The 21,476-nt window shown below is 41.0% G+C and overlaps 1 protein-coding gene across 1 annotated transcript in view; it reads right to left on the bottom strand.

Annotated features, from left to right (window-relative positions):
• UST (uronyl 2-sulfotransferase) overlaps positions 1–21,476 on the bottom strand; it is a 163,095-nt gene that overhangs the window by 49,785 nt on the left and 91,834 nt on the right. Inside the window, exon 5 of the mRNA XM_054162725.1 lies at positions 6,900–7,053. Within this exon, the coding sequence (XP_054018700.1) occupies positions 6,900–7,053 (154 nt within the window). The remainder of the gene's footprint in view (positions 1–6,899; positions 7,054–21,476) is intronic.

A 21,476-nucleotide genomic window follows, 5' to 3' on the forward strand; every position in this document is an offset into this window, starting at 1 on the left:
TGCACCACACGCAGGAAGTTCTCCAAAAGCCACGATCCTGAATTCTCCCTGCTGTCCAGTGCCTCAGAGCTTCAGCTGCGCTTGATCTGTTAAGTTCTACAGATTAGAATTTCAGTTTATTTCCCTTCCCTGGTAGTGCTGACAGTAAGAAAGCTTATCTATAAAAAAAACGAGAGAATGATAGACAAGGAATAAAATGGGCTAATGAATTCAGTTTTATTCTCATGGCTTGTCAGTTTCTGCAGCTTTTGACACCTACAGAGAGAAGTGAACGTGTGACTGCTTGAAATTACATTATCACATCACATCTGGAACATTCTCAATATGCTGGCAATAAGGGGAAGGCTGCCTTTCTCGCCCTTCCTCTGTCAAGAGCACTAAATGGTTCTGCAGGTTCCTTCCCTGCCACACTGCCAATAAAACAATTTTCATTTGAAGTGTTTGGAGCATAAAGCAACCAATAAAAGGAAACAGATTTACTCCTAGCAAGAAATATACTTAGCATGGTATTTAGTAGGGTTTTCCAGGGAAGGCTACCATGACTTCATTAGACAAGGCTTCAAAACATTTCAAAATTAAATACAGATACAATACCAAGCACTTCATTCAAAGAGTCAGACTTCTAAATATACACACACCCAAACATATATGTGATGACATCATGTTTAAAACCAGATCATTTGCTAGTCTATTATTTATGTCTGTTATTTAGACCATGTATAAAACACTAACTTTAAAAAAAAAAAAATCATTTTACAATTTACAAGAAATGGAAATGTGACACTTTATTTTCTTCTGGTAAATAAAACGCTGCAGTCCCAAAAGTCATTGAGGTCCAATTTCCAAACTCATTTTGGGAATGGGAGGTCACAAATGTCAAATGAAGGCAGTCAAAAGCAGCCACACTAACGACGTATACACTATGAGTTCTTTGGTTTGTTCTTTCCTTTCTTTTTTTGACTGACACTGAGCGCCCTGTAGTAGGGCGATCCGCCACACAGACGGGGTCTCATTTCTGACTGGCAGCAGTTTGCTGAGAACGCATTGTTTCTGTGTAAGTAAGGATTATCCCCTCCGAAAACCGCTTTCTCGCCTTTGCTGAAGGCAAAGCTGGCTTTTGTCCCTGGGCTACACAAGACTGTTTCTTTCTGTTCTTGTTTCAGTCTCCAAAAATATATCTCCTGAAAATAAAACATGGAAATATGTTCTTCTCTTACACAGTTTATATGTCCCTAGAGGGCCAGCATCAATATATTAGATTCACTGTTCGGCATTTGGGATTTTCTCCTCTACAAACAGTTCTTATAGAGAAGTTTCTAAGCTACCACAACACACAAAACCAAGAAAAGAACACGAAAAAGAACAGCAAGAACCATCCTATATTCATTCTCAGAAAAGCACAAATAACAATCTTGGCAAAAATGGCCATAAAAATGAATATTTCTCATTCATAACTTACTTAAAACAGCTTGGTTCTTAAAGAATATAAACTAACATAAGTACAAATGTCTTAAATACTATATTCTGCTTAATGGTGGACCCTTATAGACCCTGGTTTGATAAGATTGTGGATACTTAGTGCATGGGACTCTTCTGCTACTTGGCTTCCAGTTTCTTGTGCAGGCTGTCAACATTTGCAACAGTCAGAAATTTTCAGAACAGAAATTTTCATTCAAAACATTGAATGAAAAAATACCTCCCATTTTCACACTCTGAAGAAAATATTGTGGTTACCTTGAATTTTACCCCCACAAAAAGGAATGCAGCACATAATGCTATCATTAAAATAAATAACGTATTGTTAATAAAGTACAGATATTTTTATCTTTGCTATTAATGTAACTATGTATTATGAATTACACGAAATATTTTAGTGCTTCAACCCTAAGCAATGGTATGTTTCTTCTTTACTATGTGGAATTGGCTCAGACTAGTAAATGAAAACATATTAGGAAGGCACACTTTCTTGCTCTCATAAAATTGCATAATGCTGCCATGTTAGGAAGGCAAACTCTACAGGGGAACATTAAAAAATATTGGTTTGTAAATTGAAGTCACTGAAAAGTAAATGTCAGCCGTGAAAACATTTCCTTTAATATTACATTTTATAAGTTGTTTAATTAGTCTCTCCTCCAGCAGAGGTCTGAATGATCATTAACTTTGTGGTTCAATAAATTATTAATACAAAACAGGAGACTCTAAAGGAAACGTGGAGGTTCAGAGCATACACAGCAGGTGAGGAATTACAAAGCCAGGACAAAAAAAAGTGCTGCAAAGAGTTAATGCAGGCAAAAGGAACAGCTGGAGACTGTTAAAAACACTAATTAGAGGGAAGAAGCAGCAAACTGTCCTAATGGAGTCAGCTGACAGGTGGCTGGGCTTCAGCCCTGCCCTCTGGGCAGCCCAGTCGCAGCTGAAGAGATGGATGCTACTGTGCGATGCTCAAACCAGACCTACAGCTGCACTGCAGCTCAGGACACATTGTGGAACCTCCAATGACCGGTTCAAACCATTTCAGCACCAATATATATAACACAAGGAGCAAAACAGCTACTGTGTGTATGGGGATGAGTTAGGGAAAACACAGAGAAAGCATAAAATGTTCTGTCTCTTAACTACGGCTCTGAACCCCATAACTGCAAAATTTTCTTTATTTACACATCTATCTCCCTAACATCTGGAGATACTACACAGACTTAGGCAAATAATTTTAACCTCTGCATGCTTCAGATTTCCAATCTAAACAATGTTAACTAAAGTTCACCAGACCCTATCCAGAAGTTCCAAGGTTCTGAGGGTGAATATTGTTGTTTTTTCTTTTATTTTTAGCTGAGAAAAGCATATTTATTTTCAGAGATGAAGCTGCAAGACTATGCTGAGCCTGACAGAGACACAGTTCAAACTCAACTGCTAAATCCAATGAAAATATGAGAAGTCCTAGAGGAAGGTGACAAATTCTTAACTTACTGAACCATCTCTTTAATAAAAAAGCTATCCTGACAAAGATATTTAGATCTCTCACTTGAGTTAGGAGCCATGCTGTTTGTGAGCCTAAGGGAGACCAGAATCCCATATGACCAGATGTGCTGCAGTTCAGGCAACAACATGCAGTTCATGTTGCTTCACACACTCATTCAGTCTTAGATCCAAGTTTTAGCAAGTATCGAGGAAAGATGAAAACCCCATACATACCTTTTATATTTGATGTCTCATGCTGCAGTTGTAATATATGCTAGGTGACTACTAACAAGCCTCTGAAAGGACCATTTTAATACAAAGCTTTCAAGTATTTATGATATTCTCTCTCACTTCATCAGGAATACTTCATACCTTCTGCACTTTCAATCAAACCTTAAACTAAATTGTCTGGTATTTTTCTTTTGCTTGACACCTGCAGCACCCAGAGCTGCACTGCTGAAGGGTTACTTACTTTAATGAACTTTATTAACTCTAGTTCAAAGTCAAACACCTTCACTATGATGGATTTCAATTAGCTTTTGCAAATTAATCCCATTTTACAAGACCATAAAGTAGGGTGACACTCACACAAGTGAGCTCAAGACCTGACCTGGGGAGCTTGCTGCCCTTTCACACAATTACCTCTCTGCCATATTCCATGCTAACACTTTGTCTTTTTTATTTTTTTTGGGGGGGACAAGATTGAAAGTCATCTCTATAGGCAACTGACAATAACTTGCCCCAGCAGAGAAAGTGCTGGGTCAGGGCAAGGAACTAGCTGATCTGGGAGGAAAGTCTTACATTACAGCAGCTGCCTTTGCCATATCTAATTTGTGAATAAGGGGCTTGTTTTCTATCCTGGCCTTCAATTAAACTTTGGTAAACACAGACATTTACCAACATTTCAAACAATTTATCTGAGTCCTGAATGAATGGTTGTTTTCTCTGGAACAGACTCAAAGCCTGAAGGTCTATGCAGAGAAAATTTAAAATGATCAGTGAATGATGGAAATTTCTGTCTCAGTTTCTGATCTTTGCGATGTCAGTAGTTCAGATTCTCAAGTTAAAAAAAACCAGCACCCAAGGTACTACAAGACTTCAAAGCTGTTTTTTTTTTTCCATCCTTTTTCTTAAGGATAGGAATTGAGAGGATGTAATGCCTCCATTACAGATATCACAACCCAACAGACAAGCAGTTCATCAGACACACAACCTTATCTTAAAATGTGTTTTCTTTGTTAAGAGCCCACTCTATAGAGGCACTGTGCTCCCACACTTCCACTCTGCAGTTACTGAAAGAAAACACATGCTATCCTCAGCTTTTCAAGGGAGAAGGCCAGTGTTTGCAACAATTGACCAAGGTACGTGGATGGCCTGGAGAGGTTTATAGTTGCTCACAACACCTTCTAAGAGACTGGAAGCCAGGAACATAACAACTGAGAGAGGTACAATTAACCTGATACTCTAGTTTTGAAATACATACATCTTTCTGAAGCCAGACTTGCCTCTCCTAGTAAAACAAAGGACTTAAATTTGCAGCTTTTCTAGTCCATTTTATAAATCTGTAACTACTGTCAACACAAGGCTACTCAGACTGTTCAGCAGTGAACTCATCACTGGGGAACAATAAGCAGTTTTGTATTTTTCTAGCTGTTGATCTGAAGCACGATGGAAGAACAACATTAAATGCTTCTCCTATCCTCCCCCCCATTTTTACATATCTACTCACAGTCAGGCACACCTCATCCCAAATGACTTGGGTTTAATACCCAATACAGAAACTATTCAATATGCTAAATCTAAGCTTGTCCTTTAAATGGACTCCTGTAAAAATGAGTGCTTTATGGTAAGTTTTCAATTAAAAAAGGAGTGACCTGCAAAAGGTATGAGGCCAGCAACCTGGCTAGCCATCAGTCCTGTTCTAAAGGGCTGCACTGGCTCATGCACAAGAGTTAAAACCAGATGCTAACTTCCTTCCCGGCTAGATCAGGCAATTGATTTATCTGAATTCTGAAGCTACCATTCCACAAAATCCTTTACCTGAGTTTTTAAATGTATGCCAGCAGATTTCCTTGCACCAAAGGAAAAATTTAAATCCAGTCATGCAATATATGATGTGGTTGGAGAGCTCTAGTCATAAAAACGTCTAACATTTGGAATGAGAGGCTTTTGCTAAAATGAATTCCACTAACTTGTAGCAGTTACTGTCACATATGTTACTCTCACAGGAGCAACTGTCCTCTGTGAGCACTGCTAGTGACAGTCAAAGTCTGCCATGGATGGAGGACAGATTCAAAAAATATTTCTAACACTGAATTACCAACAGAGAAGATCAAAACGAGAAAGCAAAAGTAGTATGCATAAAGGATGCTGGTGGTGCCACAGACTGACAAACTGCTTTCTGAACATAATGACTAATGACCACTACAGCCACTTCTTACTTCCTTTTCATTACAGCTTTTGTACTGATCTGTATATGTGTACATACGCATGTGTGCACGTAAATAAATCACAATGCAAATCAAAATGCAAGATGGTTTCTTTCTACTAGCCTTTAAACCAAGACAAACGGCTGGAATTAGATCTGTTCATTTCAGTTCTGCTTCAAATAAAACTTCATGGACTGTACATACCACATTTTAAAATGCACAGGCAGTACTGAATTGATACCAGCTTCTACATAGTCAGTCAGTCATGAGAGTTGTCAGTCACTGCATGTTCTACATCAAAGGAGATGTACAGGCACTCAGAGTGAAGTTCAGATGGTATATCTATATAGCAGAGGTCATTAAAGTTTAATACACGTAGTTACACTGATATTTATCCCCTCTCAAATATTCATAATTTGTTAGCTTATCTTCTCACAGGGCTTTGTATGACAACAGTAGTAAAGCACAAATTAAACCAACATGTCCCCATCATACAGAAAAAAACCCATCCCTCCTTGGATTCACATGACTTCAGGTAGGACTGAAACACATTGTCGTTCATAGCCGTGTTCTCTACAGCTCATCTGCACCACATCTTGTACCCTACTGCACCTCCAAAACATCACCAAAACACTCACTTTTTGTTCTCCAAAGGCCACAGCCCTCTCTTGTTTTGATATTTTGTCTGGCCTGCTCCATTCCACAGCAGACCATCAAGCTGTACTGTCACTGCGGCATCACTGACCCTTCTGCAAGTTCAAGTGTGGCTGAAAGCTAAGTCAAATCACACCAGATGTCCATTATAGAGAGGGTAAGAATTAATTTCATTTTGTCTTCTTAGGGAGGAGTCAGTGTGCATGCAGAGATCACTATCACACTAACTAACCACCTCCCAGCTTCTGTGTTTCTAATTCAGCATTTGTAGACCACCTACTGTCAAGTGACCTTGGTCTGTGACAAAGACTGATAGTCATTATGACACTTTAGCAGTTGAGCACAATTAAAGCTTCTTATGAACACTTATCTGGTATTACTCCACATTCTTATTTCAAAAAAGGCAACAAAACCAAATCAACAACTGAGATCCTCTGAGCTCTGATAAAAAGAACAATAGAGACTTGGACTCATTGAATTGCTCAATTTCCCAATTTTCCTCTGATGCTGCAGTTACAGACATTGCTTCAACCTAAAAATCAGCCTATATATTTCCGATAACAAATAAAGGCAGAGTTATTTTGCCTCACCACTATACAATGCAAATCCAACTCAATGAAAGGACTGTAATTCAAAGGTAGCAATCTGGGACTTGCTGTTAGTTTATGTAAGATCAGACTGGATAACTGAATTCATCAGCAACACTCAATATACTAAAGTTGACCAGGTAAGACAAAGAGGAAAAAACACAAGATAGAAGATGCCTCAGTCTCCCACTTTTCAAGCATCCAGTTTGAACACCAGTATCATGTAATGATGATGGGAAATGAGTTATCAGAGCCTTTCATTACAACATACCAGGTATCTTTCCTCCTGCCTCATGCTGGGGGTACGGATCATGTGATTCTGTTCTCCTCTCCAGTCTCCGAAACGTCGAAAAAAATAATTGGATAAAAATCGATTGACAGGATCTCTAATAATATTGATGTACACAGGCTGGTCTCCTCCAAACCTGGTGGGAAGAAAAACAGGTGAATGTCATCAGAAAGTTCCACACAGGCACACATACACATCTGAAGGTTTCAAATTACTCTCCACAGAAGTTCATAGCTTTACAAGATTAAGAGGGAAACTGGGAAGACAACTAGTTACTTTGTAAAAACACATATGATCTCTTTAGGATGAAAGGTAAATATGACACCAAATCAAGTTACACATGTGCTATAAACACTTAAGTTTAACACCATTTCAGTTTTACTTTTAAAGTTTTCTCCTTGCTGTCTTGAGCTGGGGAGCCTTCTTCAGCTGAATCTGAGAATGAGCATTTCTTCTCAACACATTTCCCATCTGGAAAGTCATGTCAGAGCAGGCATCAGCTAACACTAATTGCCAAAGGGCAGCCTTCCATCACCTTCACCTGTACAGTAAGTGGGGTAACATGCAAAGGATTTTTGCAACATTCAAGCTTATTTAAAAGGTTTCCTTTGGATGAACTGACAGATATGCATGGTATTTCCACCTTTGTATTTGCTGGAACTTGTGCAGATCTCTCTCCCCTCACCTCTAGCCTGCACCACCAGCTGGATTTGAGCTTATTTTGCAGATATGCAATGTCTTATCCTTGCACTGCACTTCATGAAGATTTTAAAAAACAACCAAAAAAACAAAAACAAACCCAAAAAACCCCCAAATCCCAGAAAAAAACAGTATGAAAATTCCTATCTCAAGACAGAAGTTAATTGTCAGTTTCAAGTAGATGCAAGTCCAGGGAAAAGGACAGGGTAAAACCAGCTGTGACAAGGCTCTGCACAAAAGCAAAACACAGCATAGTGACCTGCAATTTAGAAGTGAGAAGATAAACCAGGGCAACTTCATCAGCTCAACTTTACCCTTTTGTAGAATTCTTCCTGGTAGTTAATGACACACATCTTCAGTTTAATAGGGGGAATACAAAAAAAGGAAGCTCAAGCTCTGTGATCATACTGTATTTACTTATTTTCACAGCATTAACATGCACATTTTACATCACTACACAGCAATGGGAGAACAGGCATACCTGAATTGAAAAAGGAAAGTTGCTTCTATTCTCCCATGGTCAAAATGAAGAATGCTATTTATGCTATAGAACAGACTTACGGACTAAAAGTGCTGTGAGATAAAGAGCAAAACAAAACCTCTTTGCATTGAGAAGTTCATAGGGTAAATTCACCTTGGAATATGCCTAAGTGAAGAACATCAGTTATGTTTCTCCCTTCTGTTTCCCCAGTTTAGGAGAACAATCCTTACCTAAGCAAGGATTTTAAGTAAGGATGCTTTATTTAGGGGAGCTTTAAGACAGCGGTATTTAGGTATTTAAATGTTGTTCTGGTGATTTTTCAGAATCACAGTAGTATTTTAAATTTTGCAAGAAAATGTATAAAGATTAGAAGACAGAAAACAGAAGACACACTTTAGATTAAAAAACCCCTCTCAGCTTCTCTTCACCTTTTGAGTCAGATGAATAACTGAATATGTATAATAAAAGATCATGGTCCCTCATAAATATTAAAGAGACAGCAAAATCGTTTAAAAATATAAACTCTAGTAAAAGACAAGAGAAAAATCTCATACAGTTTCAACTTGATTTTTATTCTGCGTGAATCCCTAGAGCACTAAATGCAGTCTGCAAAGGCTTGTCTCATGAATAACTATGCATGTCAGTAATTTCATTGACCTCGGTGTTGTAGGATCAGTGCCATAATTTGAAACTGCATGCACAGCATACAATTTTAAATCAGTCCAATTAAGAAGGCAGATGCTCCTTTGCTCCTTGCTTCCTGATTAATGCATAGCCCAGTTCCCACATGAGTGTGCAAGTACCCCAATTTTTTTTTCTGAGATTCTCTTTGCCCTTTTTTCATACAGAAATAATACCTACTTTAAAAAGGGCATTCCTGCAAATAGCACACAATAATGTGGGCATACAGCTTAGACAATATTTACTCAACAGGTCATCTTGAGTGCAATCACACAGCACTTAGATGGCCAAGGGATCAGGCCCAGCCAGCATGGATTTAGGAAGGGCAGGTCCTGCCAGACCAACCTGATCTCCTTCTATGATCAGGTGACCACCTGGTGGATGTGGGGAAGGCTGTGGATGTAGTCTACCTGGACTTCAGCAAGGCCTTTGACACCGTCCCCCACAGCAAACTCCTGGCCAAGCTGTCAGCCCATGGCTTGGACGGGAGCACACTGCAATGGGTTAGGAACTGGCTGGAGGGCCGAGCCCAGAGAGTGGTGGTGAATGGTGCCACATCCAGCTGGCAGCCAGTCACTAGCGGTGTGCCCCAGGGATCAGTGCCGGGCCCTGTGCTCTTTAACATCTTTATTGATGATCTGAATGAGGGCATTGAGTCCATCATCAGTAAATTTGCGGATGACACCAAGCTGGGGGCAGGTGTTTAACACATCCAAGTGCCGGGTTCTGCACATCGGCCACAACAACCCCATGCAGAGCTACAGGCTGGGGTCAGAGTGGCTGGAGAGCAGTCAGGCAGAAAGGGACCTGGGGGTGCTGGTTGATGGTAGGCTGAACATGAGCCTGCAGTGTGCCCAGGCAGCCAGGAGGGCCAACGGCATCCTGGCCTGCATCAGGAACAGTGTGGCCAGCAGGAGCAGGGAGGTCATTCTGCCCCTGTACACTGCACTGGTTAGGCCGCACCTCGAGTACTGTGTCCAGTTCTGGGCCCCTCAGTTTAGGAAGGATGTTGACTTGCTGGAGCGTGTCCAGAGAAGGGCAACAAGGTTGGTGAGGGGCTTGGAACACAAGCCCTATGAGGAGAGACTGAGGGAGCTGGGGTTGCTTAGCCTGGAGAAGAGGAGACTCAGGGGTGACCTTACTGCTCTCTACAACTACCTGAAGGGGGGTTGTAGACAGGCAGATGTTGGTCTCTTCTCCCAGGCAACCAGTACCAGAACAAGAGGGCACAGTCTCAGGCTGCGCCAGGGGAGGTTTAGGCTGGAGGTTAGGAGGAAGTTTTACACAGAGAGAGTGATTGCCAATGGTATGGGCTGCCTGAGGAGGTGGTGGAGTCACCATCACTGGAGGTGTTCAGGAGGAGACTTGATAGGGTGCTTGGTTCCATGGTTTAGTTGATTAGGTGGTGTTGGATGATAGGTTGGACACTATGATCTTGAAGGTCTCTTCCAACCTGGTCTATTCTAAGAGAAAGCTTTCAGTAAATACCTTGGGTGGTAGCCATGAAAAATATATTTTTCAAGTGAAATTGCTGGCAATAGGTTGCGCCTAAATTACTGAACACATTATCTACCTGCTGCTTGATCAGCAATGATCTAAAGAGAGAAGGGAGTGGAGAAGAGCAAAGAAAAGGCAAAGCAATGAAGACAATAGGAAGTGATGACAGCAGCAAATTTTCTCAAGATAGAAAGACATAAATTACAAGATTTAGAGAAACAAGAGGGTAGGGATATTCTGCTCCAGGTTTTGTAGAGGGTGCTAAACCTAAATGCTCTTCAGAAGAAAGGAAAATCAAAACCAGGCAAATATTAGTTGTCTAGATGGAAGTATTTTCACAAAGAGCTACAGAGGAGCTTCTCATTTCTCAAATGAAGAATGTGCCTCTCCAAAACACAACAGCTCGAATTGCTGATTTCCTGCACGCTGCAATGAGCCTGGTATAAACCCAGCTGCAGTTGCTCCACCAGGCAACAAGCAGGGAATTTTTAGAAAAATAAAGTCTGTTCTGGCTCCTACTCAAATCTGCATTTTTAAAAAACATAACTAATAACTCTTCAAATTCCAGCCATTTGTTTCTATGGACTATACTGAGCCTCTTTCATGCAAGCCAGGCAGCACTCACATGGCATAACAAATGCTACTGGTTAAAAAAAAAAATCAATAACTGTTAGCTGTTTAAAGAAAAAAAAAAAAGGCAAATCAATGCTCCATTTGTTAAGTCTGTTCTGTATATTTTTAGCTATCAATCACAATGCATTAAATATTACTTAGCTCTCCAGAGTGAAACATTTCAAATTAATAACATCTATATGAAAGTGCTCTTGCAAAGAATAACATATTGTCCTCTCACTATACATCATGTCAACTTACTTATAGTCAAATACCTATTGGGAAGGATTCAAAAAAGGACAATCATGATTTTCTAGGCCTGAGCAGAAGGCTTACCTTCTCTGAATGGGATCATGAATGAATCCTGCATAATAGAGGTACCTAATCATTCTTATGCCCAGCAGCACATTGTTGCAACTGGGTCTCTTGGCCAGGGCACCACCACTCCAGCACAACACTGAAAGTGTATATGCTCCACAGTGTTCTTCCTGTGCTTACATTCTCCTGATTTACTTAGTATATATCATTAAATCCCATTGTTTTTAACTGCTCTGTTGTGACAGGTGTATTTTTGGAGTTCCCATCAAAGTAACTAGAATATCTGCAGGCTTCAATGATACTTAAGTTTATTAATAATATATTCCCCCATCTCTTTTCTAATAAGAAGTAAAAAACCAAAAAGGCCTGAGAAGTAAGCCTGATGGTGCAAGTCTGCCTGTTATTAATGAGCAAAATCTTTGTTCAAAGCCATTTACAAACACCTTCTGCATCCTTGACTGGTCTGGTCTTGAATGGGAGGTGCATGTGTGGATCCAGAATGCTCAGCAGTTCAAGGTTAACAGTAAAATAGTGCGAACTGGCAACACTCACTTATTAATTACCCTTTCTGGAGCTGTGATTTCACTAGTAGAAAATTCAGCTTCGTAAGTGATGTGTGTGAGTAATGTAATCATCAGATTGGTAATTGAGGGTTTCTTTTCCATACCATTCACTATCAAAGCAGTTCCATATATAAATTAATAAAGAACAGCACCAACGCTGATATAAATCCTGCCTGGGTCTGTATAGCATCCCCAATAAAATTCAAGGTAACACTTGAGAAGAAAATGCTAATTGTGTTTTTATTTATGTAAGGCAAAGTGAGATCTGTAATCAAGTAAGAGATAAAACACTACTGCTCCACAAAACTTACAGCAGCTATAGTCACTTAATTTCAGATACCTTTTATTCAATACTTGCCAAACACCTGGCTCAAGATCTCTCTGGACCTCAAATTTCCTTATAATTCAGAGATGCAAATATAGCACACAGACAAAGTTGTCACAAATTACTAGAGTAAATTTCCAGCAAGCAGTAGAACAGCTCATACAGTTCTTTGGAAAGTATTATACCAACAAATGTGGTATACAGAAAAGAGACATAGACAAAATTGGATGAGACCACAGATTTGACTGAGAATTCTGTTCACATAAAATCTTTGGGCTCAACTTCTTAGGAAGGTTATCCTGGAAAGGATGTTGCAATGCACTCAGCACTGCATATCCAACTTCTTTTATGATTACAGGTATCGAGTGTCATGGATGATTACAGCTGTACTGTGGAAATGGTTGGTGCAGGTTTGCTGACAACACCAAGCTGTGTGGTGCGGCAGACACACTGGAGGGAAGGGATGCCATCCAGAGGGACCTTGATAGGCTGGAGAGGTGGGCCCATGACAACCTCATGAAGTTCAACAAGATCAAGTGCAAGGTCCTGCATCTGGGTCAGGGCAATCCCAAACACCAATATAGGCTGGGCAGTGATTGGCTTGAGAGCAGCCCTGAAGAAAAGGACTTTGGGGTGCTGCTGGATGAGAAGCTCAACATGAGCCAGCAGTGTGCACCTGCAGCCCAGAAAGCCAATCACATCCTGGGCTGCATCAAGAGAATCATAGCCAGCAGGTCGAGGGAGGGGATTCTCCCCTTCTAATCCGCTCTGGTGAGACCTCACCTGGAGCACTGCATCCAGTTCTGGAGCCCCTATTACAGGAAGGATCTAGAAGTGCTGGAATGTGTCCAGAGAAGGGCCATGAGGATGACCAGAGGGCTGGAGCACCTCTCCTATGAGGACAAACTGAGAGAGTCGGGGCTGTTCATTCTGGAGAAGAGAAGGCTCTGAGGAGACCTTATTGTGGCCTTCCAATATCTGAAGGGGGCTACAAGAAAGCTGGTGAAGGACTTCTTAGGGTGCCAGGTAGTGACAGAACTAGGGGGAATGGAACAAAAATAGAAATGGGTAGATTCAGATTGGATGTTAGGAAGAAGTAGGTCACCATAAGGGTGGTGAGACACTGGAACAGGTCACCCAGGGAGGAGGTAGAAGCCCTATCCCTGGAGGTTTTTTAGGCCAGGCTGGATGTGGCTCTGGCCAGCCTGATCTAGTGTAAGGTATCCCTGTCCATGGCAGGAGGGTTGGAACTAGGATGATCCTTGAGGTCCCTTCCAACCCTAACAATTCTATGGTTCTATGATTCTATAATGCTAGCAACCTCCTACTGAAACTGAAATACAGACAAATTGGTGTAATAAAATCACCGTAACTTGGCTGTTTATATCATGTATACCATGTGTAGAATATAAAAATCAATGTAACTGAAATTGCAGACATGGCTGCACTGTGTTAGAGGTGAAATTCTGTCTCATCACCATCAAACAGGGGAAGCTGTGGATAACATCATGCTTCAGGCTTTCAATCTACACAGTAACATGATCGTCTGTGATTCAGAAGATAAGTACAAAACAACTGATACCATTTTCATGTAACAAAGCTGCAAAAGGAGAGAGTAATGGAGGAGGAAGTTTGCTGACAAAGAGCCACTTGAAGCACAGGGCATGCAAGACATAAGCAAACATCACCCATTGCAGTATAGCAAATAAACCCCAAAGCATCTAGAACAAAAAGCAGAGGACACCCAAGGAATAAGCAGTTCTGGGAAGGACTTGCATGCCTCCACAGATTAGCAGCAGAGTGTGAGACTTTAACAGGACAGAATTATCCTAGTTTCCCTATTTCTGAGAAGCAAGATCAGAGAGGAGCAAAGACCTAGCATAGAACTAATGTGACCACTATCAGAATTTGTTTGAAGAAAAGCATGCACAAAGTTCACTGCAGGGTCACAAGATGGATTTAAAAAAAGAAGGAAAAAAAAAAAGCCTTGAAATTGAAAAATGTCAAGAAACTGAAAGCCTTCAGATTTAAATGAAAATGAGGAAAAAATACAAAAAGGCTGAGACGTAAGTGCACCACATTGTTTACATGGGGAGACATTTGATAAAGTGTGGGAAAATGTACTCTGAGATACAAGTAAGAGGAGTCAATTTGGTTTCTTAGAAAAATTAAGAGAGAAAAACCCTCACAATTTACAATCTGAGCACAAAATTGAGTATTGTAAGAATTTACCAAGGGCAGCAGATTCTCCATTACCAGTGACTTTGAATCAGGACTTAAATAGCCTTCCTGAAAGGTAAAGGTTTTGGATTGAGACCTAAATAGTTCTAAACCTTCTGTATTACACAAGGGTGAGAAGACTAGAAATTACTTGGGACTAACACAATCCATCTTTTTGCCTGAAAGCAAGGTCAGCTATGTAATTACCACTACTGCTCCAAAATCCCCAAGTACAATACAATAGAATACAATACAACAGAATAAACCAGGTTGGAAGAGACCTTAGAGATCATCGCGTCCAACCCATCATCCAACACCACCTAATCAACTAAACCATGGCACCAAGCACCCCATCAAGTCTCCTCCTAAACACCCCCAATGATGGTGACTCCACTACCTCCCCGGGCAGCCCATTCCAATGGGCAATCACTCTCTCTGTGTAGAACTTCTTCCTAACCTCCAGCCTAAATCTCCCATGGCGCAGCTTGAGACTGTGTCCTCTTGTTCTGGCACTGGTTGCCTGGGAGAAGAGACCAGCCCCCACGCATCTACAACCACCCTTCAGGTAGTTGCAGAGACCAAGAAGGTCTCCCCTGAGCCTCCTCTTCTCCAGGCTAAGGAAATCTATTCTGTTGCTTTGCGTTCCTTGTTGGTCAAGCCTTTTCCTAAATGTCTGATCTAGAACTCTGTTGATGCAATTTACAATCAACACTTCTGCTACCATTGCTCATAAAGTACCATATAGTCCCTTTGTCTCTGCAGAAACATTTTAATACAAAATTGAAGAGTCTTATCAGAATCCTCACTTTCCCAGTCTTTATTTTTCATCTTCCTCCCCCCCCTTTCCCCCTTTCTCTACCTTTGCAATCTTTTCTCACAGGTCAATTTTTCTGTCTTCTGTATTATCTGTATTCTCTTTGGGACTCTTTTGGAGTAATCAACATATTTCTTAAAATGAGTTACTCTGGAACTGGTAATGTATACTACAGTGCGAATGTGAGCACTGAAACCAAACAGTAGTAATAAACATGGGGTAATTTAGGTGTTATGCCTGATCCAGCCTTCAGTGACCAAATTTCAAGCAACCATCTCCAGTCTAAGAATATCGTGTTACCAGCTGAAGGAAAGCTAAAAAGCCTGTTATGCAAAGAACATGGGAATTCTAGGGAAAGAAATTTTAAATCAGATCATCTTAAAATTTGTGGAAAAACTCACCATAAAGCAATGTTTAAAAAAAAATAGCCTCTCCCCCCCAAAACCCAAACCCTTAGACCATACAAAGGTCAAACAGCACATTACATTTATGCTTAGCCTTCCATCAAGTCGCAGTGAAAAAACACCATTACACACTCACATCATTTAACAGAAAAAAAAAAAGAAGTAGCATAGAAAAGAGGAATAAAGATGTAGGAGGGATTACAGCACCATGTGGCCATTCATGAAATGTGTACTTTACAAGGCTGACCTCACATGATGGTAGAAAGTGTTTCACGATGTGTTAGCCGAAAGTACATATTATAATGAACACACATAAAGGCACAGTGTTAAGGCTGTGCACTGAAGTTTAGCTGACATTTCCTTACTTTTAAGAGCTTATCCAGAGGGTAATAGTTGTTTTTGTTACCATACTTTTAGTGACATTTCCTAGGTGTACATATTTTTTATTTAAAGGAGAAAAAAGTCCACACGAAACTAGTAGACAATGCTGGGTTGCAATCAAAGTTGTTGATTCAAGAAGGCATTCAAAGAGACTAATCCCTCCCACAGTTGAGCTGTATAGAATGAGTGGGAGCTGACTGAAGTACTGCTATTCATACAAAGTACACCTGGACAGGCTGGGTCGATGGGCTGAGGCCAATAGTATGAGATTCAACAAGGCCAAGTGCAGGGTTCTACACTTTGGCCACAATAACCCCAGACTGGGGGATGAGTGGCTGGAGAACAGCCAGGCAGAGAGGGACCTGGAAGTGCTGCTTGGCAAACAGCTGAACATGAGCCAGCAGTGTGCCCAGATGGCATGGAAGGCCAATGGCATCTTGGCTTGTATCAGAAGTAGTGTGGCCAGCAGGACTAAGGATGTAATTCTGCCCCTGTACTCAGCACTGGTGAGGCCTCACCTTGAGTCCTGTGTGCAGTTCTGGGCCCCTCACTACAAGAAAGATATTGAGGCACTGGAGCAGGTCCACAGGAGAGACGAGACTGATGAAGGGACAGGAGGAAAAGTCTTATGAGGAGAGGCTGAGGGAGCTGGGGTTGTTTGGCCTGGAGAAGAGGAGCCTTAGACAGGACCTTATGACTCTCTAGAGCTACCTAAAAGGAAGTTGTAGTCAGATGGAGGTCAGGCTATTCTCCCAGACAACTTGTGACAGGACAAGAGGGCATGGTATGAAGCTGCACCAGGGGAGGTTTAGGTTAGATATTAGGAAACACTTCCTCACAGAAAGGGTGATTGGGCACTGGAATGGACTGCCCAGGGAGGTGGTGGAGTCACCATCACTGGAGGTCTTTAAGAGAAGACTGGATGTGACACTTGGTGGCATGGTTCAGCTGATGTCATGGTGTTAGTTCATAGGCTGGACTTGATGATCTCAGAGGTCTTTTCCAGCCTCAGTAATTCTGTGATTCTGTGAGTTTGCATTCAAAGTGTCATGGATATTCAGCATCTTGTCATGCAGTCTCCACACTGCTTTCAAAAGCTAGTGGGGTGCGGTTAAGACATGTCATAAGCATGTTCTGCAAAACACCTAAGCCCTGGGTAGTATTACTTCTTCCAGGGAAAGCAAGAAAGCAAAAAATCTGCTGCGACAAATATGCCATAAATCTGTTTTAAGTCAGTGAAAACAGCATCACAGAGTCATCCTGGTTTTACCAATCTCTTACTAAACTGTAAAAAGATTTTTAAAAATGAATGTATATTTCCAAATCAATGACACGTAAGTAGGTTAAGACATGACAAAGCAAGATACTAATTTGTCATAAAAACTTGCAAATTTATCATCCAACCCTTACAAATGATCAACAAGCTAACATGCATGGCTTTCAAACACCAATGCTGTCAGCACAGAGTGTGCTCCCCCTTCCAAACATGCAGCTTATTCACATGACAAGTTACTACTTCAAGGTTTACCTCCTTTTAGTTTGCTGGCCACAGACACATTCTACAGAGCTCAAGAACAGGGAATGCTGTAATATCGAAGTGGTGTGCTAAGCTGCAGCTTTTAAAGCTGCTTCTGCTTGAGGAAAACCACAAAACTGATGAATAACAAAAAACCCCAACAAAACCAAACAACCACCCTGAAAAATATTTAGAAATGAAATTTAGTTTGGGGCTTATCCAATTTGAATCTTTCTTTGTCTGTCTCCATGCAACATGTGATTTACTGCTACCAGTAATTCAGCATTCAGGTCAGAGTTGAAGGAAAAGTGCCCACACTGATCAGCACTGCTGCATGTGACACTGCCACTATAGCAGCCCGATTTACTCATTTTCATTAATGTTGGCCATTGTGTCTGTTTAAAAAAGTAATACAAAAAATAAACCAGTAAAGCTGATACAGACCATCTACCAAAAAAGACTTTTTGAAGTAGAAGAACTTAACACATTAACTTTGCTAATGAGTAACAGAAAACCAGAAGTGTTTATGATGTTGATTCCAAGGACAAATACCTTCTCAAAGTGAAGGCCCAACAGCTCTTTCTGTCTTCCTCAAAACCTGTTCCCCTACATCCCTCATGCATTGAGTGACACAGCAGAGCTGGGCTCACAACCAAGCAGGACACAGGGAGGGGGCAGCTGGCTGTAGCCCAGCAGAAGGTCCTGCAGTTCTGTTTGGCTTGGCTTTCCCTTCAGCAGACATTACCTGCAGCAGTACAGTGGCCTTTGAGTCTTCTACCAGCCTTCCAAATTTGGCTTGAAAGTGGTGATCGGGTTCAGAAATTACTGAGGAACTAGCAAAAGGGGAAAACTGGAAAGGCACGCAGAACAGCTGGAACTGCTCTATGACTCTTATTTCCTTAGAAAATTAAGCTAACAGGAAAGTGTGGGCCCTTCCCCTGAAGCACATGCACACATATGCTAAATACACACAGCAAATACCAAACCACAGCTGAAAGGAAGAAGAGGGCAACAGCCAGATAGCGCAGAAAGCATGACTCCTCACACACTCATTTGTCCTGGCTTTGAACAGCTATGACACACTGAACTGAGTTAGAAGGGCTAATTAAAATGTAAGATTAAATTGCATCCATGTTTTATCTCCTTACCACATCATAGGAAAGTTTAAAGAAGACCATTTCCCTGTGGCCTATAATTCTGCAGAAAGTAAAGAATTCATGGCTCCAATGAGACATGAAAAAGCTTGCTTCTCTCTCTGGGTGGTCTTTTTAATGCTTGTCCCTCCCTATGACTTTACCCTGACCTTAATCAGCCAGCTTTTAAACAAGCAAAAATTACTTACCATTCACTGACATAGGCACACCTTTTAGGTTTTTTACACATTCCCCTGTAATGTTCACTTGCCCCGAGACAGGAAGGAATGGCCAAGCTCTGCCAAAACTGTGGTCTGTAAGTGCATGCTCAGAAGATAACAGTTCAGTGTCAGAGGGAAGAAAGCTGCCTCCCCACATCCAAAATGGCAGTTGCACAATCCTCCCCATCCCTGATTCATCCTGACCCAAAACTGTGGCCTCACCACCCCCTGTGCATTCCTGCAAATGTTCTCTCTACTTCTCTGAAATCTGTGACACTTGGAGCACACACACCAGGCATCTTGAGTAGCTGCCCAAATACTATTATAGTTACTTAATTCAGCAGAAGATTACTAAGAGGTCAAGTAGGACTTTTCCACAAACTTGAAGCGTCTTCTTCATTTTCTCTCAGGCTAAATAAATAAATGACAAGTGGTATTTATGATAAGCCCAGTGTACAAACTGCAGAAATCCTGAAATAGCTTTATGTGTCTGTGCAGGTTAATCCAGTTCGTAACAGCTTCTGCAGTCTAACACTGTACAGCTTGGATTTACCAAGAACACCTGCAATCTCAGCAAATGTATTAGCACATAAGTCTCTCTTGAGAACACAGGCATTCTTTAATATTTGTTTCTCATTAACATTTAAGACTTTTCCTATCAGCATTCATAGACAAACTTCAATTCAGAAAGAGACTAAAGAATTACTAGCATTTTTCCTAATTCAATGGCTTTCACAATTTTTGTTAAATACATGCAGCACTAACTTTGAACAGAAATTGTAATATGGGCAAGATAAACGATAGGTGTCATCCTGATCTTGCAGGATGCCGTTTTGGAGCTCACATCCCAGTGTGGAGGCAAACCTGAATTATACGCAAGTGGAGGTGGATGCCTCTGCCCCATACACCACAGATCAGAGCATAGGCTATGACTGACGGCTTCCAGAGCTTGAGAGAGGAAAAAAAAGTTATTTATTTTCTTTGTTTTGCTTTTTGTATGTGTTTGTTGGGCTTTTTTATCTGGGTATTTTCGTTGGTTTGGTTTTGTTTTTTAAACCTAGGTCAATGGATGTCAGTGTTCTGAGTACACACAAATATCAAGGGAGGTATTTCTTGAGTTTGGGGCTGTTTCTCTTGTTTGTTTGTTTAGGTTTTGTTTGTTTGTTTTTAATTAAAAATTTTCAACTCCACAATATCCACTTCAGTGGGGCAGTAGCTGGTAATTTTGGATATTGCTTGTTTCTAATTTTTTCCCCATTGGTTAACACATTTAAGAATGAAAAATGAAGGTCATTATAGAATGGGAAATGGCAGCCTGGTAAACATAGACTAGAAACACATTAGAAAAATAACTCTCCCTGAAAGCCTAGATTGGTCTGGTACAACTGTGGCTTTTTAAGGTACAAGCATGGCTGTTGTGGCTTGGCCCTGGCTAGGGGCCAAATGCCCACCAAAGCCACTATCACTCCCCCTTAGATGGACAGGGGAGAGAGGAAAGTATAACAAAAGCCAGCTATATGATAGAAGCGATTTAATAATAATAGTAAGCAAAAGCAATAGACTGCATGGAAGCAAAAGCAGAGAGAGATTTTAGTCTCTACTTCCCATCAGCAGGAAGATGTTTGGTTCCTCTGAAGGACAGATGCCACAGAAAAATCCCCCAAATTTCCTTCTTTGTTGTTATATCTGAGCTGACGTCATACAGCATGGAATACCCCTTTGGCCAGTTTGGGTCAGCTAGCCCTCAGCTGTGTCCACTTACCATACTTTTGGGGCAGGGAAATGTTGGAAAAGCACAGACTGGGTGCTTGGCTCAGCAGTAGCCAAAACACTGGTGTGTTATCAACACCCAGCTACAGCACTGCAAAACACAGCACTGCAAAACACAGCACTGCAAAACACAGCACTGCAAAACACAGCACTGGAAAGATGCTTTGAGGAGAATTAACTCTAGCTCAGCCCAAACCCAATACAATGGTGAATAGAAGAAGGGTTTGTTACCACACACAGTGAGGCTGATAGAGGTTTAGAGTACCATTTTGATGCTTAATAATGACTATGGATCTACTGGACAAGCTTTGGAGAAGAGTCACAGAGTTACTAAATGGATGAGAAAAACAGCCACTGGCAAGAAGTTTGAGAGTAGCTGTGAAGTACAGAGAGAAGGACTTTTCTTCAAAAGGAAGAATGAAAGGTGTTTGAAGATGGCAGTGGCAGATAGATTCAAGGGAAGAAACACCAGGGAACAAAAACCATTTCAGTCAAGGAACAAAAGCCGGAGAAATTCAAAAGAAATCAGCCACAAGAATTTGACAGTAAGGCTGACAAACAACTGGAAGCAAATGCCCAAGGAGGTGACAGAGGTGGTGAAACACCATGCCTTCAAATGCAGCCTGAATGCCTTCATTGAAGACTTCTCAGAAATACATTTTTTTCTCTCAGTGAAGAGCAAGAAAATCCTATGCTGGGCTACTCCCAGTAGCAATGGACAGCATGAATTAAAAAAGCACCTAAATATCTCTTCATTAAAGAATATTTCCATGTAGGGTTATTAGAAGAAAGCTAAGTATGGAGAGGTCAATACAGCATTTAGGATAAAGTGGGCAACGATCACAGAGCCATAATGAAAATCTCACCCAGGAATCACAAGGAGAATTCAATAAACAGCACAACCACCACCCCCAAAAATGGTAC

Source organism: Dryobates pubescens, chromosome 6 (assembly GCF_014839835.1).
Source record: "Dryobates pubescens isolate bDryPub1 chromosome 6, bDryPub1.pri, whole genome shotgun sequence".
NCBI classification, from domain to species: Eukaryota; Metazoa; Chordata; class Aves; order Piciformes; family Picidae; genus Dryobates; species Dryobates pubescens.